Below are 23,530 nucleotides of genomic sequence, written 5' to 3'. Positions count from 1 at the left end.
GCCACTGAGTGTCTATGTGCTTGAATGAGAAGACGAGGAGAAAATGGGTTGAGAAGCCCCGAGATTGGCCTCCCAGGCCGCCTGACTTGGCTGCCTCTTCTGAAATAAAGTCACGCGCGCGCTTCTCGTCCCGTCTGGCCGAAAGGGAAGGCCCGCGCCTGTGCCTCTGTTGCATGTGAAGGAAGCACCACCACACACAACTTCCATCTCCTTGACTCCGTCTCTTCTCCTTTTCTTCGCACCACCTCCCTCGGCGGCTCCCACACCCTTGCTGGAAGACGCCCCTCCTCCCCTTCCGGAGAAACAGAAGACAGAAAGATGGCCCTCGATCAAGAGAAGCTTGCCAAGCTGCAATCGGCCAGCCGCCTCGGTGAGTCGTCATGTCGGCAGAAAGATCTTCTCGCCCCAAGGTTCTTTCTGCCTACCCCTTTGCTTTCCCCGCTGACCGAGACGCAATGCAGGCGGAAAGGGCACGCCCCGCCGAAAGGTCGTCCGCAAGCCCAAGGGGCCCGGAGGTGCCGATGGTGACAAGAAGCTGCAGGCTGCCCTCAAGAAGCTCAACGTCCAGCCAGTCAACGGCATTGAGGAGGTCAACATGTTCAAGGAGGACGGAAATGTGCTCCACTTCCAGGCTCCCAAGGGTGAGCATCCCCGCCGATCTCTCTGCTGCTACTTTGTGGAGAGAGAGAGAGAGGGTAAAGACATGTCGAGCTGACGCAGGTGGACCTTCTCCAGTGCACGGACTCGGATCGTCCAACGTCCACGCCGTCTACGGCCAGGGCCAGGACAAGGAGCTCACCGAGCTCGTCCCCAGCATCATCAACCAGCTCGGCCCCGACTCGCTGGCGAGCCTGAGGAAGCTCGCCGAGAGCTACCAGGCCATGAACGCGGCGCAGCAGCAGGCCGCCCTGTCCGGCGGTGCGGAGGGAAAGGCGGCCGCCGAGGATGATGACGAGGTTCCCGATGTGGTGAGCATTCGAAAACACCTACGCTGACTGATTGTCGAATTTATAATGCTGACTGAGAATGCATCGGCTTGCAGGTCGAGAACTTTGACGAGGCTGAGGGCAAGAAGGACGAGCCAGAGGTTGAGAAGCTCGATTAGGCGCTTCAATCACTCTGCTAGAGGTAGAGGGCGAAAGAGGTGCTGGAGGTGATTGCGGTGGGCGAGCATGGCGGAAAGATGAAGGGCTTGTAAGGTGTTGCGACGTTGCAAAGGGGTTTGGGAAGGGCTTCAGAAAGTACGGATGCCGGCGTGATGACGACTATTCTATAAACTCGCCTCACTCTTCTGGCATGTCTCTCTATCCTCGTCTCCTCTTCCCTGTATATGATTTTGCCCCTTCTGTTCCTCTCCTCTGTTCTCTTCTCCTCCTTCTCGTTAGCTACGACCCCACCACCCAAAATAACACTTGGATCGATTTTCTTTTTGATGCCCAGCATCGATGAAGTGGAGATGGGGGCCGATAAGACGTAGCATTCTAGTGAAGCGGCGCGGAGAGAGCAAAGATAGTCACACAGAAGGAGTAGCACTGCCAGGAATAGGGGTGGAAGAGGCCTTTGAGATAAGCAAGGGACATTGCTCGATGCCAGATTTCCGGTCAAAAGGTCTTGAGACGATCCAGCGAGTGGGGACGACATGGTGCGATGACGGTCTGAGCTCAAAGGCATTAACCAGGGTGACAAGGAGCACCTTTAGCTCGGCGATCGCTGCCAAAAATTCTTACAGTCAGCTCAAGAACGCAAGAGGAAGCTCATGAGAAAATGCTCACCAAAGCGATTGCCGATGCAGGCCCTCGGTCCGAGCAGGAAGGCCGGACCGCCCGCTTTTGTGTAGAGCCTCTTGCCCTCCATTGAAGCTTGCTCGTTATCATCCCACCTTTCTGGCCGGAATTCGTCGGCATCTTCTCCCCATAGGCTTTTGAGGCGCCCAATTGCCTCGATGGGTACAATGATGAGTGTACCAGGCTCGATTCGAACGCCATGCTTTGGCGCGCCGGGGCTTCTCGCTGGGTCGACAGGGATCACGTCGCTCTTTGTCGCCATGCGCGACGTCGTGTGGATCGCACCGTACCGTCTCAGCCCTTCATTGACCACATTGTCGAGGTACTTTAGACTTTGAATCTCCTCATATGTCAATTCCCTGCTGTTGTCATCCTCTTCTTCTTCCTCTTCTTCGCTGTTGGGTATACGGAATGGTGCCCTGCTCTGAACATTGAGGCCCTTTGACGCTCGAAGATCTCGAATTTCTTTCCTAAGCTTGTCCTGCACACGGACATTTCTAGCCAGGGCGAGGAGTAACCATGTTGTTTGCACCGACGTGGTCTCGTGTCCGGCAAACATCAGAGTCGTCATCTGGCCCATGAGCTCTTCGTCCGACAAGCTCGCCTTGTCCATCACTGTTCTGGTCATTGGAACAGGCGAATTAAGTGCTGCTTGTCGGACGTCTTGGCGCTGAAAGGAGCTGCTTCTGCATCGACGAGCGAGCTGGGAGAGGAGCGAGGGCATGCGTGGAGGAGGTGGACTCGACATCTGCTGTTGCTGAGCCGCCATGAAGAGCGAAGTGCTGGTCGCTGATGCTGCAGGAGCGGGCGTTAGCGGAGGCGAAGAGGACGGTGTAGAAAGGGCTGATGGGGCCGGAGACTGTGGATTGGAACGCTTGGAATTGGCGTTGGCCCTCATCAGCGTGGCCAAAATGTCATTTCGACGCTTCGATGCCTTCCCTGTTCGGACGAGGATCCTGCCGTCATCTGCTCCCGATTCATCGTCGTCGCCATCAAGTAGAAGGCCTGCGTGCAAACGCCTATGGTGCTCCGAAGCCCTATCGAGAATGAGACGGGCTTCATGGTCAAGGACATCTCGGGCTTTCTGCATCGTCGGGCTGAGGGCCCCAAAGCCAAAGGCCTCCAGAGCCGGAAAGTTTCCCAGAACGATCTCACGAAACAAGTAGAAGAGACTGCCTTGCGCCTCGAGAACGAGGCTCAGAATGCTGTCGAATGCCCTTGATAGCGGGTGGGACGAGACTCCGTCTTCTCCCTTCTCTGGTCCCATTGCGCTCGTTTCACCCGACGACGGCTTGCCTTTCTTGAACAGCCTTCCAAACATGCCTGGCTGAGAGAGAGCGCCGAAGTCGTGGCCGAATCCTGCTTGTCCGAGGATATCGAGCGAGGCCCTCGAGACGGGGCGGAGGACATCGAGCTTGACCCCTCGCATCCCGTCGGTAGCCTCCTCCACCTCTTTTCCTTCTCTCTCGACGCTCTCGAGGAGCCTGTCCCTCAAGCGCGCAGCGTGCGAAGTAAAGACGTCGTGGTACATCTTGGCGCTGGCCGGTGCGAAGCCCTTCTGCAGCGTCAACTTCTGCCGCTTGTGCTGTTCTCCCTCTGCCACGATGAGGCCAGGTCCCATCAGCTGGCCCAGGAGGCGAATCGAAGAAGGGTGCTTGGGGTACTCGTACGCCTTCTTGACGAAGATGTAGTCCAGCGCGACCGGGTCCGTCACCAGCAGTCGAGGCTCACCGAGGAAGGCCCAGACGCGGAACGCCTCGCCGTGCGTCTCGATCCAGCGGAGAATGACCGTCATGATGTCCTCTTTCTATTCGCACGTCCCAACCCTTCTCAGCACCCTTGTCGGAATCTATGAGGAACACCAGCTCACCTGGAACTCGGACCAGTTACCCATGAAGTAGTCTTTTGTAATTGGGCCGTCCAGGTCGCGCAGCCACGTCGTGTAGCGCCACAGCCGCTGGGCGACGAGTGCGAGCGGAACGCCCACACCGAGCAACAAAGTGACGCATGCGAGCCATTGTAGGTCGAGATGAGTGACCAGAAAGTTCATCATCCTCGCCAAGGATCAATGGCCAAGGATCAAATGAGACGCGGGAGAGGAGAGTAGAGAGGACGGGGGTTGTCGGTTGCCGCCCCCCACGTCCGTCTCGCGGCGTCTGAGTATAGCTGACAGAACGACACTGCACGGTGCGTCTCAATACATCCATCTCCGCTTTACACAATGTGCCTGTAGCCTCAGCTCGACGGAGCTCATGCACCAGTGCAGGCTCTTCAGTACAGCACTGTGAACAACGTCGGAGATTCATCCGCAGAAATTTTTGAAACAATGGAAGGCCTGAAGCCATGTCTCGCAGCTCGAATAACGGTGCGAAGCTAACGAACTTCCCTTTGTCCTCTCGAGAACAATGGGGACGCGAGCTTAAAAAAAGTAATGCGCTATCTCACGAGAATCTTTGGAAGACAAGTGTGATAACATTGCAGTTGCTGGAGCAGGATCAAGGGTGTAGGAGACTAATGCGGCAATTCACTTCGCTCGGCCTTGCCGCTGGCGGGATAGTACGTTGTCCACCCGAAGTGGTTGCCCTTGAAACGTGAGGGATTGAAAACATGACAACCCTCGTACGTCAACTCGAACCTGTCAAAGGTGTCTGCCAAGACGAGCTGCATAGAATTAAATCTGGTCAGCGAGGGTCTCCACGGATCGAGACAGAGGTTGCAGGAACACTCACCGCCGTCGGCATGGGGTAGAGGCGAAGCGTGTGATCATAGTCCCACAGGACCGGACGCGCCTGTTGTGGTAGCGGGCAGAGGTGGGCCTGATCCAGAATCGTCGACACGAGCTGATAGTCACGTTAATTCAGCCAAGGCAGGGAGGAGCACTCGCGTTACACACTCACGTATTTCTTCAGATCCACCTCGCGCGCCTCTTCCTTGAGCCTGATGGTGTTGCGCAGCATCTTTCCCATGAGATCCTCGCGGAACACCACAATGTCTTGTCCAAAGTAGCGCAACCGCGCCGGGTTTGAGGTGAAATGAATGTGGTCTTCGACCTTGACACTGGCCAAGGAGGGTCGGTTGAGCCGTGCGAAGAGCTTGCTGGAGATTGCAGACGATAGGGCGCTTCGCGGAAGCGTCGGTGACGAGAATGGATCGGAGGGAGAGGGAACGAAAACAAAATGCGATGCGGCAATGATGGACGGGAAGGCGGAAAGGACGTCGCCGAGGTTGGAGAATGCGTCTAGAGGACGGGACACGAGGACGTCAGTGACCAAGTGAATGATACTAGACCGCAACACGCACCTTGGTAACGTGAGATGACGTCGCCCTTGCCAGTCTTGCTGTTCTCGAGAAAGCTTCCACAAAGAACAAAAGCGAAGGGGATAAAGTCGGCGTCGAGGTAGCCCTGAAGCATGGATCGGAAGCTGGACAACGTTTTGGGATGGTCGAGATGAAGGTCCGAAATGAAGACAAAGGCGAGGTCAGAATGCGACTCTTCGTGGATCTTCATCGCGCTTTCCTCCTTGAGAGACATGGACCCGGTCCCCAGGAAGTCAACTTGGTTACACAACAGTCTTGTTGCAGCCGATGTCAGCTTCCGGCCTGGGTTGGATTTCTGCGCGGCGGCTCACCTAGCTTGCTTGCGAGGTTCACTGGGAGGATGGCCAATTGCAAACACATGAATTCTTTCCTCCTGGGTGAACTCTCCCTCAACGAGGACCATACTGCCTTCTGTGAAGATGCCTTCACCCGGAATAGTGTCTTCAAGGTCTAGGCCAACGACGCCGTCTGCATCTTCGAGTGCATATCGTCCATCGGAGGTGGTGCAGAGCAGCCCGAAGAGGAGAAAGCGTTGCCCTTGTCGACCGAGAAGATTTGTCGTCGAAGTGAGCTACAGACAAACAGTCAGCCCGGTGCTCTCTTCTTCCTCAAGGCCATCCCCCTACCTTCATGAATGCGTCGCGATCCTTGCCGCTACCCACGGCCAAAGGGGGCAGGAAATTCTCGTTTCGTAGCACTGCGCTCTTGACAATGTTGAGCCGCTCCAAGAGGTATGCCGGCTTTGAGGTGGCGGGTGGGAGGAGCTTGGGCGCCTGCGAAGTCTTTTCAAACACCTTTCTTCGCTCGTCAAAGACGACCTTTGGCATCTTGAACGAGTCAACGACGTGGAAGAAGCGGTGCGGATCCGCCTTTTCCCCATATGTCAAGGGGTCTCGGGACGTTATGTCGTTCTGTAGCCGCTCGATTTGTGTTGCGCTCGCGGCCGTGTCGGCGACGAGCAAGGATTCGTAGACCCTTTCGAGGGCGGTTCTCGTCACAATCGAGCTCGTCCCTTCGCCCCTTCCCAGATCCTCGACGACACCCTTTGCCAACGCTTCTATGGAGTCCTGCCACACTGCCTCGTCCTCCAGTAGGCCATGCTCGTCGAGGGTGTCTACGATGAAGGAGATGGCACTGGCGTGAAGCTGCAGCCCGTACTTGCGTGAGAAGAGGCGGAGGATAAGCCGACGAAGGGCAGGTGGTGCCGTCGGGGCCGACATAGCCGGTTCCCCAGCAGCCACCGACGGCGCGACGGATCCATAGCGTACAGAGTCGACCATGTCTGGCTGGAAGAGTCGGGTGGTGTTGGAAAGACGTGATGGCCCATTAATTTCTCCAGAGAGGCAGAAGAGAAGCGCGCACCCGCGTCGCGTCACATGGCCGATTTCCGCGCCGCACAATGCCGATAAGCTAGTATTCCGCTACTGCTGCACAGACGTACTAGTCTTAGTCTAAAAGTTGCTTTTCGTTCGGCGCTCACCTCAGCGGAACCCACCTGACTCATTTCTCACCCACTACTGGACGGCGGGCCGTGCCGAGGGAATGACGGCTCACTCACGACTCCCTTTACGACCGCCAAGCCTGTGACGCCCAGCTTCACACACCGCAACTTCCTGAGCATCGATAGGGTCGCAGGCGAGGGACAATAGGAGTAGCCTTGGCTGAACCGCCGGACCGAAAAGGACCGGGCTCTCGCTCGAGCTGCACCCTACGTACGACACAAAAAAGCGACGAGGACGTAACCTTTAACGAACAACATCATGACAAAGGATCGGGGAGTAGGGGAAGCGGTTTCACCGACGAATGTAGATGCGAATAGCCAGGACGATACTCGTGGCACCAATGGGCCAGCGGTCGACCACGAGTCTGGACAGACACCAAGGTCGCAGCGACCCGTAACTCCGCTCCCATGGCGCCAGCTCTCCATTCTTTGCCTCATGCGCCTTGCTGAGCCCGTTGCCTTTACGCTCTGCTTTCCCTTCATCGGCGACATGCTCTGGGACCTCAAGGCGACGACAGACCGGGGCCAAGTGGGCATGTATGCCGGCATCGTCGAGAGCGCCTTTGCCGCCGTGCAGACGCTCACCGTACTCCAGTGGGGTCGGGCATCGGACAAGCTGGGCAGACGGCCAATCATTGTCAGTGGCCTCATCGGCTCGTCCATCTCGACGCTGCTCTTTGGCCTTTCGAAGTCCTTTTGGTTCCTCGTTGCAGCTCGATGTCTCAATGGCGCACTCAACGGCAATGTCGTCGTGTATAAAAGGTGAGCCATCTGTTGTCCCGTCAAGTGGACGAGATGAAGAAGGAAGAAGCTTAACCAGTCCCCTACTCCTTTTAAGTCTTATTGGAGAAATGGAGTCGACCGATCGCTCCAACGTTGCTAGAGCCTTCTCGCTCTTGCCGCTCATGTGGGCCGCCGGCTGCTCCCTCGGCCCAGCGATTGGAGGCTACCTATCGCGACCAGCATTGCGGTACCCCCATCTGTTCGCTGCCCACGGCTCACTTGGCTTCAACGGCCTCTGGGAAGAATACCCTTACTTTCTACCTTGCGTTGTCTCCGCCTGCATCACTTGGATTAGCGTTCTGCTTGGTGTGTTCTTCCTCGAAGAGACGCTGCCGAGCAAGGTGCAGGCCAAGAGAGAAAAATTTGCGAGGAAAAAGGCTGCAAAGGCTGCCCAGGAGCAACGCGACGAAGACCGAAGCCCGCTGATGGGTTCATCTTCGGATGGCCGCGCAAGATCTTCTTCTCCCACGTCGTATGGAGCCACAGCTGCCTCTCCTCGTCCCGATGGGACTGTGCCGTCGCGACCATTGACGGAAAGGTCGCCGGAGCGTCTCAAGTACCATCGCTCGCTCCGTGAAAGCCTCTTGGACTCGTTCCGAGGCCACAAGCAGCCACAGGGTGTCGATAATGGCCCTACAGCTGCGGGAGATTCGGGGCTTCCTGGGTCAAGACCCTCTCGTCCCATACCGAGGCCGATTCGCGGACGCTCTAGATCATATCTTGGTCATGTTCAAAGCTGGACGAGCGGCTTCACGCCCCAGGGAAGTCGAGACCTCACCCCAATCGGTAGCCCGAATTTGGGAAGCAATGCACAGCTTGGAGAAGATGCCGAGGCTACCCCGACGGCAGCAGAAGAAGGACCGCAGTCGAGACCGTCCAAATCCGATGGGAGCGTCATGAGCATGCTCCGTAACGCTCAGGTTCGCAGAGTCATGGTCAGCTACGCCTTTCTGAGCCTGACAAATGTCGGCATCGATAGCGTCCAGGTTCTGTACTTTTGGGAGCCCATCACGCTTGGCGGCCTCTCCTTTCCCTCGACCATTACGGGAACCCTGCTCTCCTGCTCTGGTCTCCTCGGCGTCATTGTCCAGCTCTTTCTCTTTCCCAATATCCAGCGCAGAATCGGCACGCTGCCTCTTTACCGGCTCTGCATGACCATCTTTCCCCTCGTGCCCCTCATCCTGCCGCTGGCCAACTTGGCAGCGCGAAGAGGGCTCAGAGAGGGTCGCGAACACCACGAGGAAGGCGGTTTTGAGCAGGACGTCCTTCCTGCCTCGCGCGTCCTCGTCGAGATCCTTATCGGGATCGCGATAGGACTTAGGATGCTGGCAATCATGGCTTTGTGAGTGGGATTTCTTTTGTTCATCGATCACATGTGCTCATCGCTCTTGGTTTGCAGCTCCTCGCAAATCATTCTCGTCAACCAAGCAGCCGCCCTCTGTCCCGGCGCCCAGTTGGGCACCCTCAATGGGCTGGCCCAGATGGCGTCCTCGATCTCGAGAGCCTTTGGCCCGTACGTCTTTTCATCGCTCTTCTCTCTGTCTCTGACAGAGCAGATCCTCGGCGGCAATCTGATCTGGCTCGTCATTTTCGTCGTCGCGCTGACGGGAGCGCTGCAGACCTCTGGCCTCGTCGATGTTGAAAAGATGATTGACCGCGGCGAGCTGGGCGAAGATGCAGCCACCGGTGCGGGCCGACCGTAATGAGGGGCTCCAGGGCCTGCCATGGTCCTATAATTCTTGTTAATGTCATTGTCTTGTTTAGACGCTCAATAATGCCATCTGCTATCCACGTCGTTGCTGTTTGTCAGCCAGGCACTTAGCCTTCTTCCTGAGGCCCACTTATTTATTGGCGCGCCGCCGGTGGAGCCAAAAATTGGATCTTGACCAACACGGCCGCTCAACCTTGTCTTCCTGCCTCTCGACCACGCCTAGCCTTTCTCTTCCCCTTCAACTAGACTTCGCCCAGGCCGAGGAGGCGGGAGCACTATCAAGCTAATCTGATCAGACCGTTGCGAGTGGCTTGGCTAGGTCGAGGAAGAGAATAGGTGGCCCAAGATGAAGGTGAGCGGATCGTCTTGTCGCGCTGAGCCCGGTCGGCTACCTCGGGGACGACGAGCAGCTGACATGTCTGCACCCATCAACCCACGGAACACAGTTCATGATCGATGACCTGCCGATTCTATTCCCATACCCGAAGATCTACCCGGAGCAATATGCCTACATGACCGACCTCAAGCGCACGCTCGATGCCAACGGCCACTGCGTCCTCGAGATGCCGTCGGGCACGGGCAAGACGGTGTCGCTGCTCAGCCTCATTGTCGCCTATCAAAAGGTGGGTTCTCCCTTCCTCCGCCCAGCTGCCAGCCGAGACATCTGACAGAGACGTGGCTCCTGCTACCACAGTTCTACCCCGCCGCGCGCAAGCTCATCTACTGCTCCCGGACGGTGCCCGAGATCGAAAAGGCGCTGGCAGAACTCAAGCGGCTGATGGAGTACCGAGCTCGGTACAACGACCCAGGGTCAAACCCTCCGTGCCAACGGGACACGCCACTTCCCAAGGGGCAGGGGGAGCAGGAGGAGATGCTGGCACTGGGACTGAGCAGCCGGAAGAACCTCTGCATTCATCCCAGCGTAGGCAAGGAGCGAAAGGGAAAGGTGGTCGATGCGCGATGCAGGGACATGACGAGCGCTTGGGCTTGCGAGCGGGGGAGAAAGGAGCCCGGAAGCGTGGAGCTGTGCGACTTTCATGAGGAATTGGGCAAGATGGAGCCTGGGAGTCTTCTTCCTCAGGGTGTCTGGACCCTCGAGGAGGTCAGGGAGTACGGCAAAGACAAGGGCGTCTGTCCCTATTTCGCCATTCGGCGCATGATGCCCTTTGTCGACATTATCATCTACTCGTTCCACTATCTGCTCGATCCCAAAGTCGCCGAACAAGTGTCAAAGGAGATGAGCAAGGATGCCATCGTCGTCTTTGACGAAGCCCACAACATCGACAATGTCTGCATCGAGTCGCTCAGCATCGATCTGACGCGACCGATGCTCGATAGCGCCTACCGAAGCATCAACCAGCTGTCCGACAGGGTCGAGGAGGTCAAGCGCACCGATGCTTCCAAGCTGCAGGACGAGTACGCGAGGCTTGTTGAAGGCTTGCAGGAGCAGGCCGACGATCGCGAGGCAGAGACATTCATGACAAATCCCGTCCTGCCTGAAGACCTGCTTCAGGAGGCTGTGCCAGGCAACATCCGCCGAGCTGAGCACTTTGTCGCCTTCCTCAAGCGCTTCGTAGAGTATCTAAAGACAAGAATGAGGGTCCTGCACGTCGTGGCCGAGACTCCGCCGAGCTTCCTGCAGCACCTCAAGGACATCACCTACATCGAGCGCAAACCCCTGCGGTTCTGCGCTGAAAGGCTCAGAATGCTCGTCTCGACACTCGAACTGACGCGGCTGGACGAGTACTCGAGCCTGCAAAAAGTGGCTGCCTTTGCCACGCTCGTTGCCACATACGAAAAAGGCTTCCTCTTGATCCTCGAGCCATTTGAGACCGAACACGCTACGGTGCCCAATCCCATCTTCCACTTTACCTGCCTCGATGCCAGCTTGGCCATCGCGCCCGTCTTTGAGCGCTTCTCGTCGGTCATCATCACCTCGGGAACGATCTCACCCCTCGACATGTACCCCAAGATGCTCAAGTTTGAGACCGTCGTCCAGGACTCCTACCCCATGACGCTCACCCGACAATGTTTCTTGCCCCTCGTCATTACGAGAGGCTCTGACCAAGTCGCCATCTCGTCGCGCTTCGAAGTCCGAAACGACCCGGCCGTCGTGCGCAATTATGGCTCCATCTTGACCGAATACGCCAAGGTGGTGCCCGATGGCATCGTCGCCTTCTTCCCTTCGTATCTTTACATGGAGAGCATCGTCGCCGCATGGCACGACATGGGCATCCTCGACGAGGTGTGGCGCTACAAGCTCGTCTTCATCGAAACGCCCGACGCACCCGAGACATCGATTGCGTTGGAGAACTACCGCCGAGCGTGCGACAATGGTCGGGGCGCGATCCTGCTCAGCGTCGCGCGTGGCAAAGTGTCGGAGGGAATCGACTTTGACCACAACTACGGTCGGGCCGTCATCATGTTTGGTGTGCCGTACCAGTACACGGAGTCGAGGATCCTCAAGGCCCGATTGGAGTTCCTGAGAGACAACTTCAGGATCAAGGAGGCTGCTTTCTTGACCTTCGACGCCATGCGACATGCAGCGCAATGCGTGGGGCGGGTCTTGCGCGGAAAGACCGACTATGGGCTCATGGTCTTTGCCGACAAGCGATTCGCAAGGGCGGACAAGCGCGACAAGCTGCCGCGGTGGATTGCGGCGCAGATTGACGAGTCGCACGCCAACCTGAGCAGCGACATGGCGCTCGTCGAGAGTGTCCGTTTTCTTAAGCAAATGGCCCAGGACATGCCGACTGTGGGCAAAAACGGTGTCAGCCTGTGGGACGTGCACGACATTGAGATGCGGCAGGAAAAGGAACGGAGGCACTTTGAGCGCCTCCTTGAACAGCAGCAAAAGGGCAAATTGACGACACTCGATGAAGACAACATCGACGAGATGGACCTGGATCTCGACGGAGCTGGCGGCGACGAATTCGATGACGAATTCGGGACCGGAGAGGAGCTCCAGGCGTTGCAAGACGAACCTTTGACGAGGAGGAAGTCATGGAGGAGTGATCTTCAGACAGACGACGAAGGCTGTTGAGGGGTTTTTATGGGTTTTATTTCGGGTTGTTCGCATCTATCGCTGGGGGAGAAGGGAGGGGGAAATTTGTAGAGTACTTTTCGCATCTCGTCGCCGTCTTTGCCCACTTGTACCAATACATGTTTGTCATCTTTTTTACTTGCCAAGAAGAGCGGTATGAGAAGCTTGAGTGAGCGTGCCTTGGTATGTGATACGACCGTTGAGCGAGATCTGCAACGGCACACCCGCCGCTTTAGCCTGTTTGAGGACGGTGAGGAGGTCTGTCGTCTTGGCGGCAAGAAACACATCGAGGAAGCGGGTCTTGAGGCAGAAGTCGAGCTCCTGCGCCGTCAGGTGCCGCGTCCGTTTGCTGCCGAAAATTGCGCCGATGATGTCGAGCAGCATGTCGTCTCGCTCAGTGTTGGTGAAGCTACATTGAGGTGAGATGGCGTTTATGTCAGGAAGGAGCGCAATGTGTAACTTGACACTCACACTTTAAAAGATAACATCTCCTCCTCGCCGCACCAGACCGAAGCGCCAGCCATTCGAGCCAGCTGAATGGTCATTTTGAGCTCATGGAGACTATTGACGTCCGGCAGTCGCCCAATAAGCTTCCAAGCGCGGATTTCGGTCAGGTTCCTCGAGTGCAACGTCTGGACGACGACGTCCATGAGGGCATTCACTGCGCGGGCGGGCTCGATCAAACGGGCCGACAGTAGCGGCGATATTCTCTGTTTGCTGAGCGCTGGGCCGGATGCATAGGCGGGAAGAGAGGTCCCCTTTCTCGATATTGTACTCCTGTCTTTCGCCATGGCATCCTCTTGGGATGGAAACCATTCTTGCTGAGTAGAGTAAGGAAGCTGTGTGAACATGACGACCCACACCTTTCTTCGATTTTGCTTACCAGGTTCCTCAACGAGCATCGAAACCAGACTTCTTTGGGTAACCCCTTGGCGCACCGAAATTGGATGGGGATGCCGACTTGCTGCGCCAAGGAGAGGTAGTGTGCGAAGGCGGCTGCACCGACACTTCGAAAGGCGTCTGGTTCCAGCTGGAGGAGCTCCCTTTGGAGTGCATGTGCATTGACCGATGGTGCCGAGGAAGTACGACTGGACATGATCAAAAGCAAGTTTCGAAAAGATGCCTTGCTGGGCGACGATGTTGTGGTACGCCTTTGCTTATCTCGAATTGGCACGGCGGGCGATGCGTCTCGAGAGGAGAGCGTGGTCACCGAATCGTGAAATTGCGACTCCTCATCGTCCTCGCTCGCAGTCGTGAAGCTCGAAGGTGACGATGGACATTGTCGCTCGCTGCCAGTGGATGCGTCTGTATATAGTTCTGGGGCGCTTACATGTGCGTCGGTGGTCGACTCAACGCGAGCTGGAGACTCTGTACACTCGCCAAAGCCCTTTGGCAAAAAAGTTACGTTTGGACCCTCGCCTGGCTCTGCCGGGTCGGTCGCCGCCACTGCTAATAAAGCAGAGGCCGTCGCAGAAGTAGGCAAGGGCTGCAGCTGCTCTCCCCGCTGCGCCGCAACTTGCGTCCCCTCTGCGGACGAGTGATATTCGTCGTGATCAAACGACGAGTCTAAATCGATCTCCATGGCAAGGGAGGACGCTATGCTCGAGGCTGAAGAGCGACGCAAGTCACTGCGCCGCCGCGTGCGCTGGCCGATGAGCATAGCCGAAGCGCAGGTATCAGGGAAAGGAGTCGGCAGAGCCGGCGGTGATGAAGAACCCCAATGAGGAACCTTCCCTTCCTCGAGCCTCTCCCACTTGCAACGACGAACGGTAGCCATTGCCAACCGTCGTTCGCTTGCTGGAAATATTCTTCAAGTCGATGTTGGTGGGTGGGGTGAAGAGACAGACGGAGGAGATGGTCTACGGGTGGTCTAATCGCGGGTCAGGCCGCCCACCGCCCTTTCCGTGGGCCTCTTCAGGGCAAAGTGGGCTCCCTGCAGCTGAATTGCCAGCAAATTACTCGTCTAGGCTGCTCGGTGCCTTTTTATTTGGGCGCCCGCCGCCGCGCCGAGCGCCAGAGTTACATGCGGCACGTACAGTACACCGCATAACGCAGCCAGTCTCCTCCGCTACGCATTACTACTAGTTCCCACGCTGCTCTTGCTGGCTAGTAGTAGCTTCTCTGCACCACCAAGCGGGTTTGGTGCCACATCACCAGGCGAGAAACGTTGCAATGAGGAATGAAAAGTTACAGAATACAGAAACGGGTTTCAGAAGAAGAGAGCCGAGAAGATGCTGATGGACGGGAATGGAACGGTCGTTTGTCGGTGCTTTCTTTTTCTAATTTTGCGCCTCCATGCGGTTGGCGTCGGCCTTTTCGCCTTCGCCAACGACCCGGTGGCCTCCATTGGCCTTGCGGTCCGAGGCGAGCGTCTGGGCGAACTTGCTGCGCGCCCGAATGGCGGGGCCCTTGTAGTAGAAAATGTAGATGGGAATCGTGACGAGGATGGCGAGGAAGCCGAGCAGCGTCGATGCCCACTCGAGGCTCATGGGCCCCAGGTTCTGGTAGAGCGGGGTGGCATACAAGGCAGCGATACCGGCGAGGAAGTCTCGTGCGAGTGCGTTTCCTCCAGTGGCAGAAGCCGAATAGGGGCCGTAAGCTGCCACCATGTAATCACTTAGAGGTGTTGCAGCCAGGTCAGCAACTGAACTGGAGGAATATGCTGTGTGAACAGAGACTACTCACATCGTGGCCATGTAAATAGCGTAGTTGGCAATGGCAATCATGCAAGAAAAGATCATGGGCGCGATCCAGTGAACGTGTGGTGGGCCAAGAGAAGTCCATGCGAAGCCAAACAAGCCGATTGCTTCGAGGGGCGCGACCCAGAGCAGCCACCAAAGACGGGCTTCCGGCAGCAGTGCGTCGGGGTCCTTCCTGCGGATCCTGTTCTGGCTGATGATCGAGGGGAAGAAGGAGAAGTAGGAGATGATGTAGCCGATGTTGATGGGGAGGAAGGCCAATCCAATGGCCACGGTGCCGAAGCCCCACTGCTTGTAGACGAAGTTAAAGCTCTCGAGGAAGGTGAAGATGAGGGCATCGCTGAAACCACTGAGCAGCGAGAGCGACAAGACGATAGGCTCACGGAGGAACATCTCGAATGGACGCAGCCATGTCTCGACGATTTCCTTGAAGCTGAACCGGTCCTCCCGCAGCTCACTAGGGCCGTAAATGTTGGTCTCGCCGGCCTTTCTCCTGCGCTTGGCCTCTCGATCGAGAAGAACCGTGGCGCGAGTTTCAGGCACGATGAAGAAATGCATGATCTGAGTCACGCCGCCAAAGATGAGCTGGACCCAGAAGATCCAGTAGGTAACCTTCGGGATGGTGTACGCTTCGACAAAGCCTCCGATGAAAGGCCCAATCGACGTTCCGCCCACCGACGAAAGAACGACAAACGCAACCGCAAATTGCTGCTCGTCAGCCTCCCACATGTCTGCGACCATGCCGAGCGTGACGCTACCGCCGGCCGTGAAGAGACCACCAAAGAACCGGGCGACGATGAGATTGTTGTAGTTGGGCGCCAGGGCGGCCCAGACTTGGGTCACTGTACAGTACGTCTCAAATTAGTGGCCCGTGCGCGATGTGAGACTCAGAGATGGTGGGTGCTCACAGTTGACTAGGAGAAGCGACAACTGGAGGATGGGCCATCGTCCAAGCTCTTCGCTCCACGGTGCCCAGAGCTAGAACAAGAATAGTTGTCAGAACAGCGGTCAGAACAGCGCTATCACAGGGGAAAGACAGTCTACACACCTCTGAGCCAAAAGCGTAAGCCACAAGGAAAATCATCTGACCGACACGGGCACCCTGCTCGCTGACACCACGATACCGATCATCCTTGGGTATCTCCATCACTACATTTGGGTAGATCGAGGTGTTCAGATTCATGCTCATCTGAACGGTGAAGATAACCGTCAGGATGAGCCATTTCTTCCATGTCGGGAACGAATAACCGAGTTTGTCCCATGCTTCTTTCTCCTTGAGCTCTACTTTGCCGTCGGTCCTAGGCAAGTTCCTCTTCGTCCAAGCCCTTGACAGACGAGACTCCCCCGTCTTTGCACGCTCCGGGGCCGCCGGTCGAGTCGGCTCCGTCTCCTTCGTGGCTTCGCCGTACTGGGGGGGCTTTTCGATATCCTTCGGCGGGCTGCTCGGACTGCCGGCGTGAGTGGCCGTCTCGGTGTCAGACATGTTGCTGGCTTTGTCGTCTCTCTGCGAGATCGTGGTCGAGTGGGAAAGAACGTAAGAGCACCCTCTGGGAGTCTAGATAATCCCTCTGCGAAGGCCGGCGATGCAGGGGAGCCCACGGTTAAAAGTCTTGTGTTCCGCTTCAGGCTACGTCAGGGCCGCGCTCACCCGATTCTCAACGCCCGTCCCTCTGGAACAGCCACTATGCACGGGATTGAATCACCGTACTGCTCTTTCACTGGATCCCCACAAGAAAAAATTCGCCGACGATCACACCACACTGCTCCATCACCGTGAGCCGATGCGGATCGATTCTCATCTGTCTGACTTATTTTTTTGCAAAAAGTTCGCGACTAATTCCAAAGGGTTCAATTTTTGGCACTCGACGTCACAGTGCGCGATATGAAGATCGATCGATTGTGCAATTTTTAGTCATATCTGTCATTCAGGAACGGTACGGCGAATTGCAGAAGGGTCGCTCAGGCCGGTCTTGGAGCATCAACGACAAGCTGCGCTTTCTCCTGATAGCTTACTGGCTTGACGAACGGACCGCATTCTCATCGGGTCATGAGTTCTTATATCAGACCCAGAAGTTCTATTGCGTAGCATCAACAAGTGCAGGGTTAGCTGGCGGTCGCGGCCCTCTTTTGTTACACTTTTTTCCATCGAACAGGCTGAAGACGATGGCTCAGACAGTGTTGACATAGGTCAAAGGCCTCCTAAAGTACTCTTGGTCCGTCTGGTATCCTCGACTACACTAGATCAGAGAACGAAGCCGACGGGCTGATCAGGACGGGCTGATCAAGGGTGTAACGAACCGCCGAGCAGGATCGTAAAGTAGCGCTGCACACGACTTGGGCTGGAGGTTCACATCTGCGTTCTGCGGGACCGTACAAAACTAGGAGAACATGTATGAACCACCGGGGAGCTGATTGCCAAGCGACACTACTCGAGCCGCGCTCCTCAGGAAGACTACTGCTAGTTGCGAGAACGGTTCGTCACACGTGGCTCGTGCACACCACCAAAGCGATCACTTGACGCGTCGGGACTTTCGGATCTGGGCATCGATGGCGGGAACCCAATGGCGGCCGTTGTGAGCACTGAGCCGGTCGTAGCAATGGCAACGACACAGACGAGCGAGGACAGGATCAGCCACGCGGAGCTGACGGATCTTCGAGCAGTGCAGAGGACGTTTGTGAGTGTGCTTTTGCTGGACAAAGCTCTGATGCCGGCAGAGAGCTGATTGTACGAAAGGACGGAGCCTACGCACGCACAGCGCTAGCACAGCTCAGCTATGCTGTCGTCATCTTGCGCCTCTTCGACACGAGCTTCTACTGGTGCGGGTGAGTACGGAGTTAGAAGTCTGGCAAGCAGGACGGTCGCTTATCGGCTCCTCCCACTGCCAGCCTGACGTACACCATCCTGGCACTCCAGCTCGTCTTCATTGCCATATATCGGTATAACCTTGCAGGTGGGTCCATCTGGCAACTCAGACGCTTTACTCTACTCATGTCGTCACATATTCAGTCTCCAACCACGACAAGTGGTCAGATACCCATCGGCTCGGCACCGTCGCAGGGCCCGTCTCGCCAGCGGGAACACCGGGAGTGCAGCTCCCGCCTGGCCCCGACCAGCCCGTGATTGTGCGGCCCGTCTTTCGAACAGCGGGCACAGTGGTGTTTGTGGCGACGCTTTCGACCCTCTGTGTCGAGATAGCGCTTGCAGTGCTGATTCTCAGAGTATGACATTGCTTCAACCTATATCGAGAAAATGTATAATTATCCCAGCTTTGTTGTGTTTCCTTATTTTCACCGCCCATCCATTTCATTTGGGAGGAGCGCTTTCACTCCAGACCACTTGCAGGAAGTGTTGTTTCCTCTACTTGGACTTTGCAAGAGGATCAACGCTGTGCTTCTCGCCGTGGACGGCGTCCTCCGAGTCGGTGGGTTGGTCGTTTGGGCTCGCCTTGGAGAAGTGCTGGTGCTTTTGTCGCTCAGCCTCGGCGGCCGTCTTCTTTTGCAGCTCTTCCACGCTGTCATCGGAGCGCTCAGCGTGGACGGCATCCTCGGATGTGGTTGCTGTCTCCTTCTTGCCGGGCGTGACGAAGCGGGCGGTCGACGAAGAGAAGGGCGCGGCGCTGGTGCGAGACGTGGCCTAGTAGGGAGTGGAAGGGCGAGGCCGACGTCAGCGCTCAAGGATCGGGAGCCGCCAGCAGTCGGAAGACTCACCACGACAAAGGGACGGGCCCTGAGAAGCGAAGAGCGGGCGACAAATGCAAACGCCATGATTGGAATAAAGGGTGTTGATGAGGAAAAAGGTGAAAACTGTTCTCTTATCCGGGTAGTAACCCTACTCTACCTGCCCTACATCTCCACCTAAGATGATGTCAGTGCCCTGATGAAACGTGCCTGTCTGCTGACTAATCAAAAAGGGGTTCCGGACGCTCTAATTTTTTTTTTTTTTTTGGTTCGAGGACGAATTTTTGCGCGAGGAGCGACTTCATTTCTTCTTGCAAGAAAAGACGAGGCTAGGACGGCATGGCGACTAGGACCATCGCCGAGGCATACGACAAGGAGGCCAGGGGCGCCGACCTCCAGGAGAGCCTGGCCAAGATCCGGCACCACACGGGCTCGAAGCTGCCCAACCAGCGAGCGCCTGCACAGCTCCTCGTGGCCATTGAGTCGACGCTCGCCGAGGAGGATGGCCAAGGTGCCGGTGCCAGCACGTCCCAAGGGGCGCAATCGTCCAAGGCCAGCCCCACGGAGTACTTCATGGCGCTCGAGGCGACTCTGAAGCGGGCCGCCGAGGTGAGTTGCGCTAGGTTTTATTACTTTACCGCAAAGGTCTTGGAAGCTGACCACTTGTGCTTGCAGACGACGTCGTCCTCTGCCGGCGATGCCGGCTCGCTGCTGTCTTCGACAATGTACCTTCTCACCCTCGTCACGCCGCAGGTCTCTCCAGGCGTGCTTAGGTCACAACTCTCCAACCTGCTCGAGCCACTCGGCGCGGTCCTGGCCGAAGCCTCGGCGGCCTCTGCTAGCTCCGAGGGCCACGCTGCCCTCGTCCGGTCTACCCTGGGCGTTCTCGAGCCCCTCTTTGTCGCCCTCAAGTCTGATCGTGCGACCCTGGACAGAAATCTGCAGCTCCGTGGCTGCTGGAACTCGGTGCTTGGTCTGTGCATGGACGCCCGCCCCAAGGTCCGGAGGAGAGCCCACGACCTCGTCAACCAGGTTCTCCAGCCCGCGTCTGGCGATGCCAAGCCGCATCCCTACGCCGCAAAGACGGCTGAATGGGCCATCTCAGCCCTGGAGCAGGTGGCTTCATCGTCTAGCGGAGGCTCCCGCAAGGCCGACAAGTCACATGCGCCCGTGTACGATAAGAAGACTGGGAGGGCAAAGGAGCCAGAGGCAGCCGCGGCCCTTCGTCAGAAGCAGGCCGATGGCGGAGCCAATGCCGGCATCTGGGTCTGTGGATTCCTCAAGAGCCTGGCATCTACACTGCCTGCCAAGGTGAGATACAATATCTTGCTTGCACACTCGGCTCGTGCTCCCATGCTGACACGATAAATGCGCCCCTCCAGTCGATCGCCCCTCTGTCGAGCAACTTGATCCGGCTCGTTGGCCAGCAGAACCCTTTCCTCACCACCGCAGCGTTTGAGGTCTTTGAGAGCCTCTTCCGGACCTCGCGGCCCGTCGACAGCGCCACTGCCACGACGACCTCGTTCCCGCTCTCTGCCACGCTCACTACCAATGAAGGACAGAAGCTCGTCGAGGGCGGGACACTGGATGCGACGCTCGACGCCCTGTGCTCGCCCGCCGTCGCACCCTCGGCAGGCGATGCGCAGCTCATTCCTGCGTATCTCGGTGCACTGGAAAACGCAATGGTGGCTGCCTCTCGCAACTCGTCGAAATGCTGGGCCCGTGTGCCCAAGATCTGGAACGACGTCCTTTCACTGGCCCTCTCGAACAAGTCAAAGGCCAGCAGGGACTCGCACCAGGTCCGGGTTGCAGGCAGGGATGCTCTCTGTGCCCTCGTTCGCTACTGCATCCCTGACGCCGCCATTGACGAGGCCCTCGAGACGCAGGACGGCGACCTCCTGAACCTCGTCGAGTCGCTCAGGGACAGCCTCGACAAGTCGGCACTGCGCTACTCGCACGCGCGGCCCGAGCTCCTGTCGGTCGTCACTGCTCTTGTTCTCCGACTCCGCTATCGCCCCAGTACCACTGCTGGCTCGCGGTCGGAGCCCGCAGCTTGCCTGCTGGCGCTTCCTCTGGTCCAGATTGTGGCCGAGCTTCGAGCGCAGCCCAAGTTCGAGCACCGTGAGCACGCCGATGGCGTCATCGGGGCTGCTGTCGAGGTCTGTGGTCCTGCCACTGTCCTCGAGATTCTGCCGTTGGGCCTGCTGGGCGAAAACGGCAAGGAGGGCGGTCGTGCATGGTTGCTGCCCCTGATGCGCACGAGGATCACCAACACGCAGCTCAAGCACTTTGTCTCGAGCATGGTCCCCCTCTCCGAGTCTCTCTTTGAGCGACGCGCCCAGGCCGAACAGGCGTCAAAGGCCATCGAGGCAAAGGTCTTTGAAGCGCTCACTGAGCAGGTCTGGGCCCTCTTCCCCGGCTACTGCGACCTGCCCACGGACCTGGCCGAAGCTTTTGACAAGAAATTCCTCGAGCTTCTCGCCAACGTCCTCTACTCGCAACCCGCCCTTCGACCAAGCATCTGCCGCGGGCTCCAGCTCCTCGTTGACCGCAACGAGTCGCTGGCCAGCTCCGCTGCTCCCACGGCCGTCCTCGTCCAGTCGTTTGGCCTGACGAGCGAGCAAGGAAAGGCGAACCTGAAGCAGCTCTCGACGATTGCCTCGAGTCTCCTCGCTGTGCTCTTCAACGTCTTTTCCCAGTCGCCCTCGGAGAGCCGGGGCTACATCCTCGATTGCCTCGTCGCCTACCTCAGGGTCATGTCGGCCCAGGACATTTCCAAGACGTACCAAAAGGTCGTCACCATGCTCGACCAGTCGCTGCCTACGCTGGCACCAGCCCGGGACCGCGACACGGGTCCAGGTGCTATTCCACCCGTACCACTGACGATGCTCGACCTGCTCGGCTCACTCGTGCCATTCCTGGGCGAGACGGAAGCGTTGCAGCTCTTTGAAAGGGCCTGCCAGGACAACATCCTCCGTAGCGCCGAGGCTGGTATCCAGAAGAAGGCATACAAGCTGCTTACGAAGCTCATGGAGGGCAAGCACGGCCGTACCGTTCTCCGCGTGGACCAGCCGGGCGAGGACCGGGTTGGCGAGACGCTCACGAGGCTCAAAGACAGCTCAAAGGCTGTGGCGTCGGGGGCCAAAAAGGATCGCGTGGGCCTCTTTGCGGCCCTTGTTCCACTCATCCCTCCTACCGAACTGCACCACCTCCCCTCCATCATTCCCGAAGCGGTCCTGGCAACAAAGGAGGCCAACCAGGGAGCGAGGGAGCTGGCGTACGAGCTCCTCGTCGGAATGGCCCACAAGATGCTCGGTGGCGGTGCCATCAAGCGGGACCTCATCGACGGTGCTGCCGACGGCGACGAGGAGATGCACGTCGTGTCCGCCAGTCTCAACGAGTATGTGACCATGGTCGCCGCTGGTCTCGCCAGCTCGTCTCCGCACATGATCAGCGCCACCATCACCTCGCTCGCCCGGCTCGTGTACGAGTTCCACACCGAGCTGCCCCGGGAGACGCTGACGGAGATCCTGGCGACGCTCCAGGAGTTCCTGCGCAGCTCCAACCGCGAGATTGTCAAGAGCACCCTGGGCTTTGTCAAGGTCACGACAGTCAGCCTGAGCAGCGACCTCGTCGACGAGCACCTCAACACCATCGTCCCTGCACTGCTGAGCTCCAGCGCCGAGCACGGACAGCACTTCAAGACAAAAACGCGGCACATCTTTGAGCGCCTCTTGCGGCGTTTTGGCTACGAGCGCATCCTGTCGCTGACTGACGAAGACAACCGTAAGCTCATCAACAACATCAAGAAGCGCAAGGACCGGGCCAAGCGAAAGAAGGCTGCACGCGACGAGGGCGACGAGGGCGCCGAGGACGAGGCGGCGACGGGAGCGGGCCAGCGCAGCCTCAAGAACGTGGGCGCAGACGCCTTTGAGGAGGCCATCTACGGCAGCGGATCCGACATCTCGGACTCGGACGAGGAGGAGGAGGCCGGTGGACGATCCAGGGGAAAGGCAGCCGCCCAGCAAAGCAGGCGAGAGCAGCGGCGTAAAAAGGGCCAGGAGTACATCGTCGAGGACGACGACGAGCCCATGGACCTGCTCGATCGCTCGGCCGCGGCAGGCGGGCGGATCACGAGGGAGCACAACGTGGCAAAGGAGCAGAAGAAGCGAAAGGACCTTGGCTCTCGCTTCACCCTCGACGAGGAGACTGGCCGCATGATGATTGACGACCCAGAGGCACCGTCGGCGGGCGCAGCAGCGCTCGACGATGCCGATGTGGATGGCGCTGGACGCGCATACATGGACCGCGAGAGGGGCACGCACGGCTTCACCCAGCGCGACGGCGTGATTCGGCTCAACAAGAACAACAAACGCAACCGAGAGGCCGATGCCGAGATGGAAGAGGAGCAAATGGCAGCTGAAGAGGCAGCGGCCGCACAGGAGCAGCAGCAGCAGCAAGAAGAGACGGCAGCACTGGCGGCGGCAGCAGCAGCAGCACAGAAGAAGGCACAAAAGTCCAAGCCCGCCAAGCAGCGCGTTGGGCAGGAGTTCAAGGCCAAAAAGGCTGGGGGCGATGTGACAAAGGGCGGGCAGAGCCCCTTTGCATATGTGCCGCTGGGCCAGATTGGCGGAAAGAAGGGCAAGGCGGGTGGCCAACACAAGATGAATATCCTGGCAAAGGACAAGAAGAGAAGAAGGACGTAGTACCATTCTACCTACTTACTGCACTGTACCTGAGGCTTCTTCTGGTTCACGGAATAATTCATGATGGGATAACGAAAGACCGCGTGGTTCGGCCCTGATCCATGACGTCGAAAGCCCGACGACGCCCACATGTGGATTTGGGGAGGCCTTAGCGCGCGTCCCTGTCGCTGCGCGCGGCCAACCCGAAAGTTCAATTCTAATCTTTGTATTATTGTATGGCCCTGGCGCCCAATTTCATCTCTGCTTCTCTTTTTTTCTTTTTTCGGACTCCCTTTTCACCGTTGCTAGTGGCTAGGTAGCAATAGTA

At 57.8% G+C, this 23,530-nt stretch overlaps 10 protein-coding genes across 10 annotated transcripts; 5 read left to right on the top strand and 5 right to left on the bottom strand.

Moving 5' to 3' along the window:
* Positions 1-179: 179 nt before the first annotated feature.
* Positions 180-1,556, top strand: FA10DRAFT_265538 (NAC-domain-containing protein). Its single transcript, XM_025521104.1, has 4 exons — positions 180-370; positions 462-641; positions 736-968; positions 1,043-1,556. Exons 1-4 carry the CDS (start codon positions 319-321, stop codon positions 1,103-1,105), a joined length of 528 nt encoding a protein of 175 aa, XP_025378891.1. The 5' UTR covers positions 180-318; the 3' UTR covers positions 1,106-1,556.
* Positions 1,514-3,837, bottom strand: FA10DRAFT_284620 (cytochrome P450; the record flags this gene model as incomplete). Its single annotated transcript, XM_025523933.1, has 3 exons — positions 1,514-1,710; positions 1,773-3,591; positions 3,655-3,837. 3 exons carry the CDS (start codon positions 3,835-3,837, stop codon positions 1,514-1,516), a joined length of 2,199 nt encoding a protein of 732 aa, XP_025378890.1.
* Positions 3,838-4,295: 458 nt separating this feature from the next.
* FA10DRAFT_228953 (DNA polymerase epsilon, subunit B) lies at positions 4,296-6,322 on the bottom strand (the record flags this gene model as incomplete). Its single annotated transcript, XM_025518773.1, has 6 exons — positions 4,296-4,445; positions 4,514-4,624; positions 4,682-5,022; positions 5,085-5,356; positions 5,414-5,673; positions 5,729-6,322. 6 exons carry the CDS (start codon positions 6,320-6,322, stop codon positions 4,296-4,298), a joined length of 1,728 nt encoding a protein of 575 aa, XP_025378889.1.
* Positions 6,323-6,575: 253 nt separating this feature from the next.
* FA10DRAFT_249946 (MFS general substrate transporter) lies at positions 6,576-9,181 on the top strand. Its single transcript, XM_025519548.1, has 3 exons — positions 6,576-7,365; positions 7,442-8,728; positions 8,786-9,181. Exons 1-3 carry the CDS (start codon positions 6,863-6,865, stop codon positions 9,087-9,089), a joined length of 2,094 nt encoding a protein of 697 aa, XP_025378888.1. The 5' UTR covers positions 6,576-6,862; the 3' UTR covers positions 9,090-9,181.
* A 102-nt stretch (positions 9,182-9,283) lies between these two features.
* Positions 9,284-12,248, top strand: FA10DRAFT_239208 (putative RAD3-DNA helicase/ATPase). Its single transcript, XM_025519173.1, has 3 exons — positions 9,284-9,449; positions 9,544-9,720; positions 9,792-12,248. The coding sequence occupies exons 1-3, from the start codon at positions 9,444-9,446 to the stop codon at positions 12,138-12,140; spliced, it is 2,532 nt and encodes an 843-aa protein (XP_025378887.1). The 5' UTR covers positions 9,284-9,443; the 3' UTR covers positions 12,141-12,248.
* On the bottom strand, positions 12,139-14,065 carry FA10DRAFT_265533 (hypothetical protein). The gene is made up of 2 exons (XM_025521103.1): positions 13,024-14,065; positions 12,139-12,961 (listed from the first exon to the last, which is right to left on the bottom strand). The coding sequence occupies exons 1-2, from the start codon at positions 13,915-13,917 to the stop codon at positions 12,608-12,610; spliced, it is 1,248 nt and encodes a 415-aa protein (XP_025378886.1). The 5' UTR covers positions 13,918-14,065; the 3' UTR covers positions 12,139-12,607.
* A 206-nt stretch (positions 14,066-14,271) lies between these two features.
* FA10DRAFT_265532 (putative MFS multidrug transporter) lies at positions 14,272-16,616 on the bottom strand. Its single transcript, XM_025521102.1, has 4 exons — positions 15,888-16,616; positions 15,748-15,817; positions 14,826-15,681; positions 14,272-14,756 (listed from the first exon to the last, which is right to left on the bottom strand). Exons 1-4 carry the CDS (start codon positions 16,320-16,322, stop codon positions 14,420-14,422), a joined length of 1,698 nt encoding a protein of 565 aa, XP_025378885.1. The 5' UTR covers positions 16,323-16,616; the 3' UTR covers positions 14,272-14,419.
* Positions 16,617-16,997: 381 nt separating this feature from the next.
* On the top strand, positions 16,998-18,064 carry FA10DRAFT_300277 (hypothetical protein; the record flags this gene model as incomplete). The annotated part of the gene is made up of 4 exons (XM_025524819.1): positions 16,998-17,514; positions 17,574-17,662; positions 17,726-17,790; positions 17,847-18,064. Exons 1-4 carry the CDS (start codon positions 17,401-17,403, stop codon positions 18,062-18,064), a joined length of 486 nt encoding a protein of 161 aa, XP_025378884.1. The 5' UTR covers positions 16,998-17,400.
* Positions 17,844-18,637, bottom strand: FA10DRAFT_265531 (hypothetical protein). Its single transcript, XM_025521101.1, has 2 exons — positions 18,548-18,637; positions 17,844-18,473 (listed from the first exon to the last, which is right to left on the bottom strand). The coding sequence occupies exons 1-2, from the start codon at positions 18,602-18,604 to the stop codon at positions 18,198-18,200; spliced, it is 333 nt and encodes a 110-aa protein (XP_025378883.1). The 5' UTR covers positions 18,605-18,637; the 3' UTR covers positions 17,844-18,197.
* Positions 18,638-18,798: 161 nt separating this feature from the next.
* On the top strand, positions 18,799-23,366 carry FA10DRAFT_239202 (NUC173-domain-containing protein). The gene is made up of 3 exons (XM_025519172.1): positions 18,799-19,126; positions 19,193-19,828; positions 19,900-23,366. Exons 1-3 carry the CDS (start codon positions 18,857-18,859, stop codon positions 23,221-23,223), a joined length of 4,230 nt encoding a protein of 1,409 aa, XP_025378882.1. The 5' UTR covers positions 18,799-18,856; the 3' UTR covers positions 23,224-23,366.
* The last annotated feature ends 164 nt before the right edge of the window (positions 23,367-23,530 follow it).

This window comes from Acaromyces ingoldii (assembly GCF_003144295.1).
Source record: "Acaromyces ingoldii strain MCA 4198 unplaced genomic scaffold FA10scaffold_2, whole genome shotgun sequence".
Taxonomy (NCBI): Eukaryota; Fungi; Basidiomycota; class Exobasidiomycetes; order Exobasidiales; family Cryptobasidiaceae; genus Acaromyces; species Acaromyces ingoldii.
Note: the sequence above shows the minus strand (reverse complement) of the source record. Positions and strands in the feature narration are given on the sequence as shown.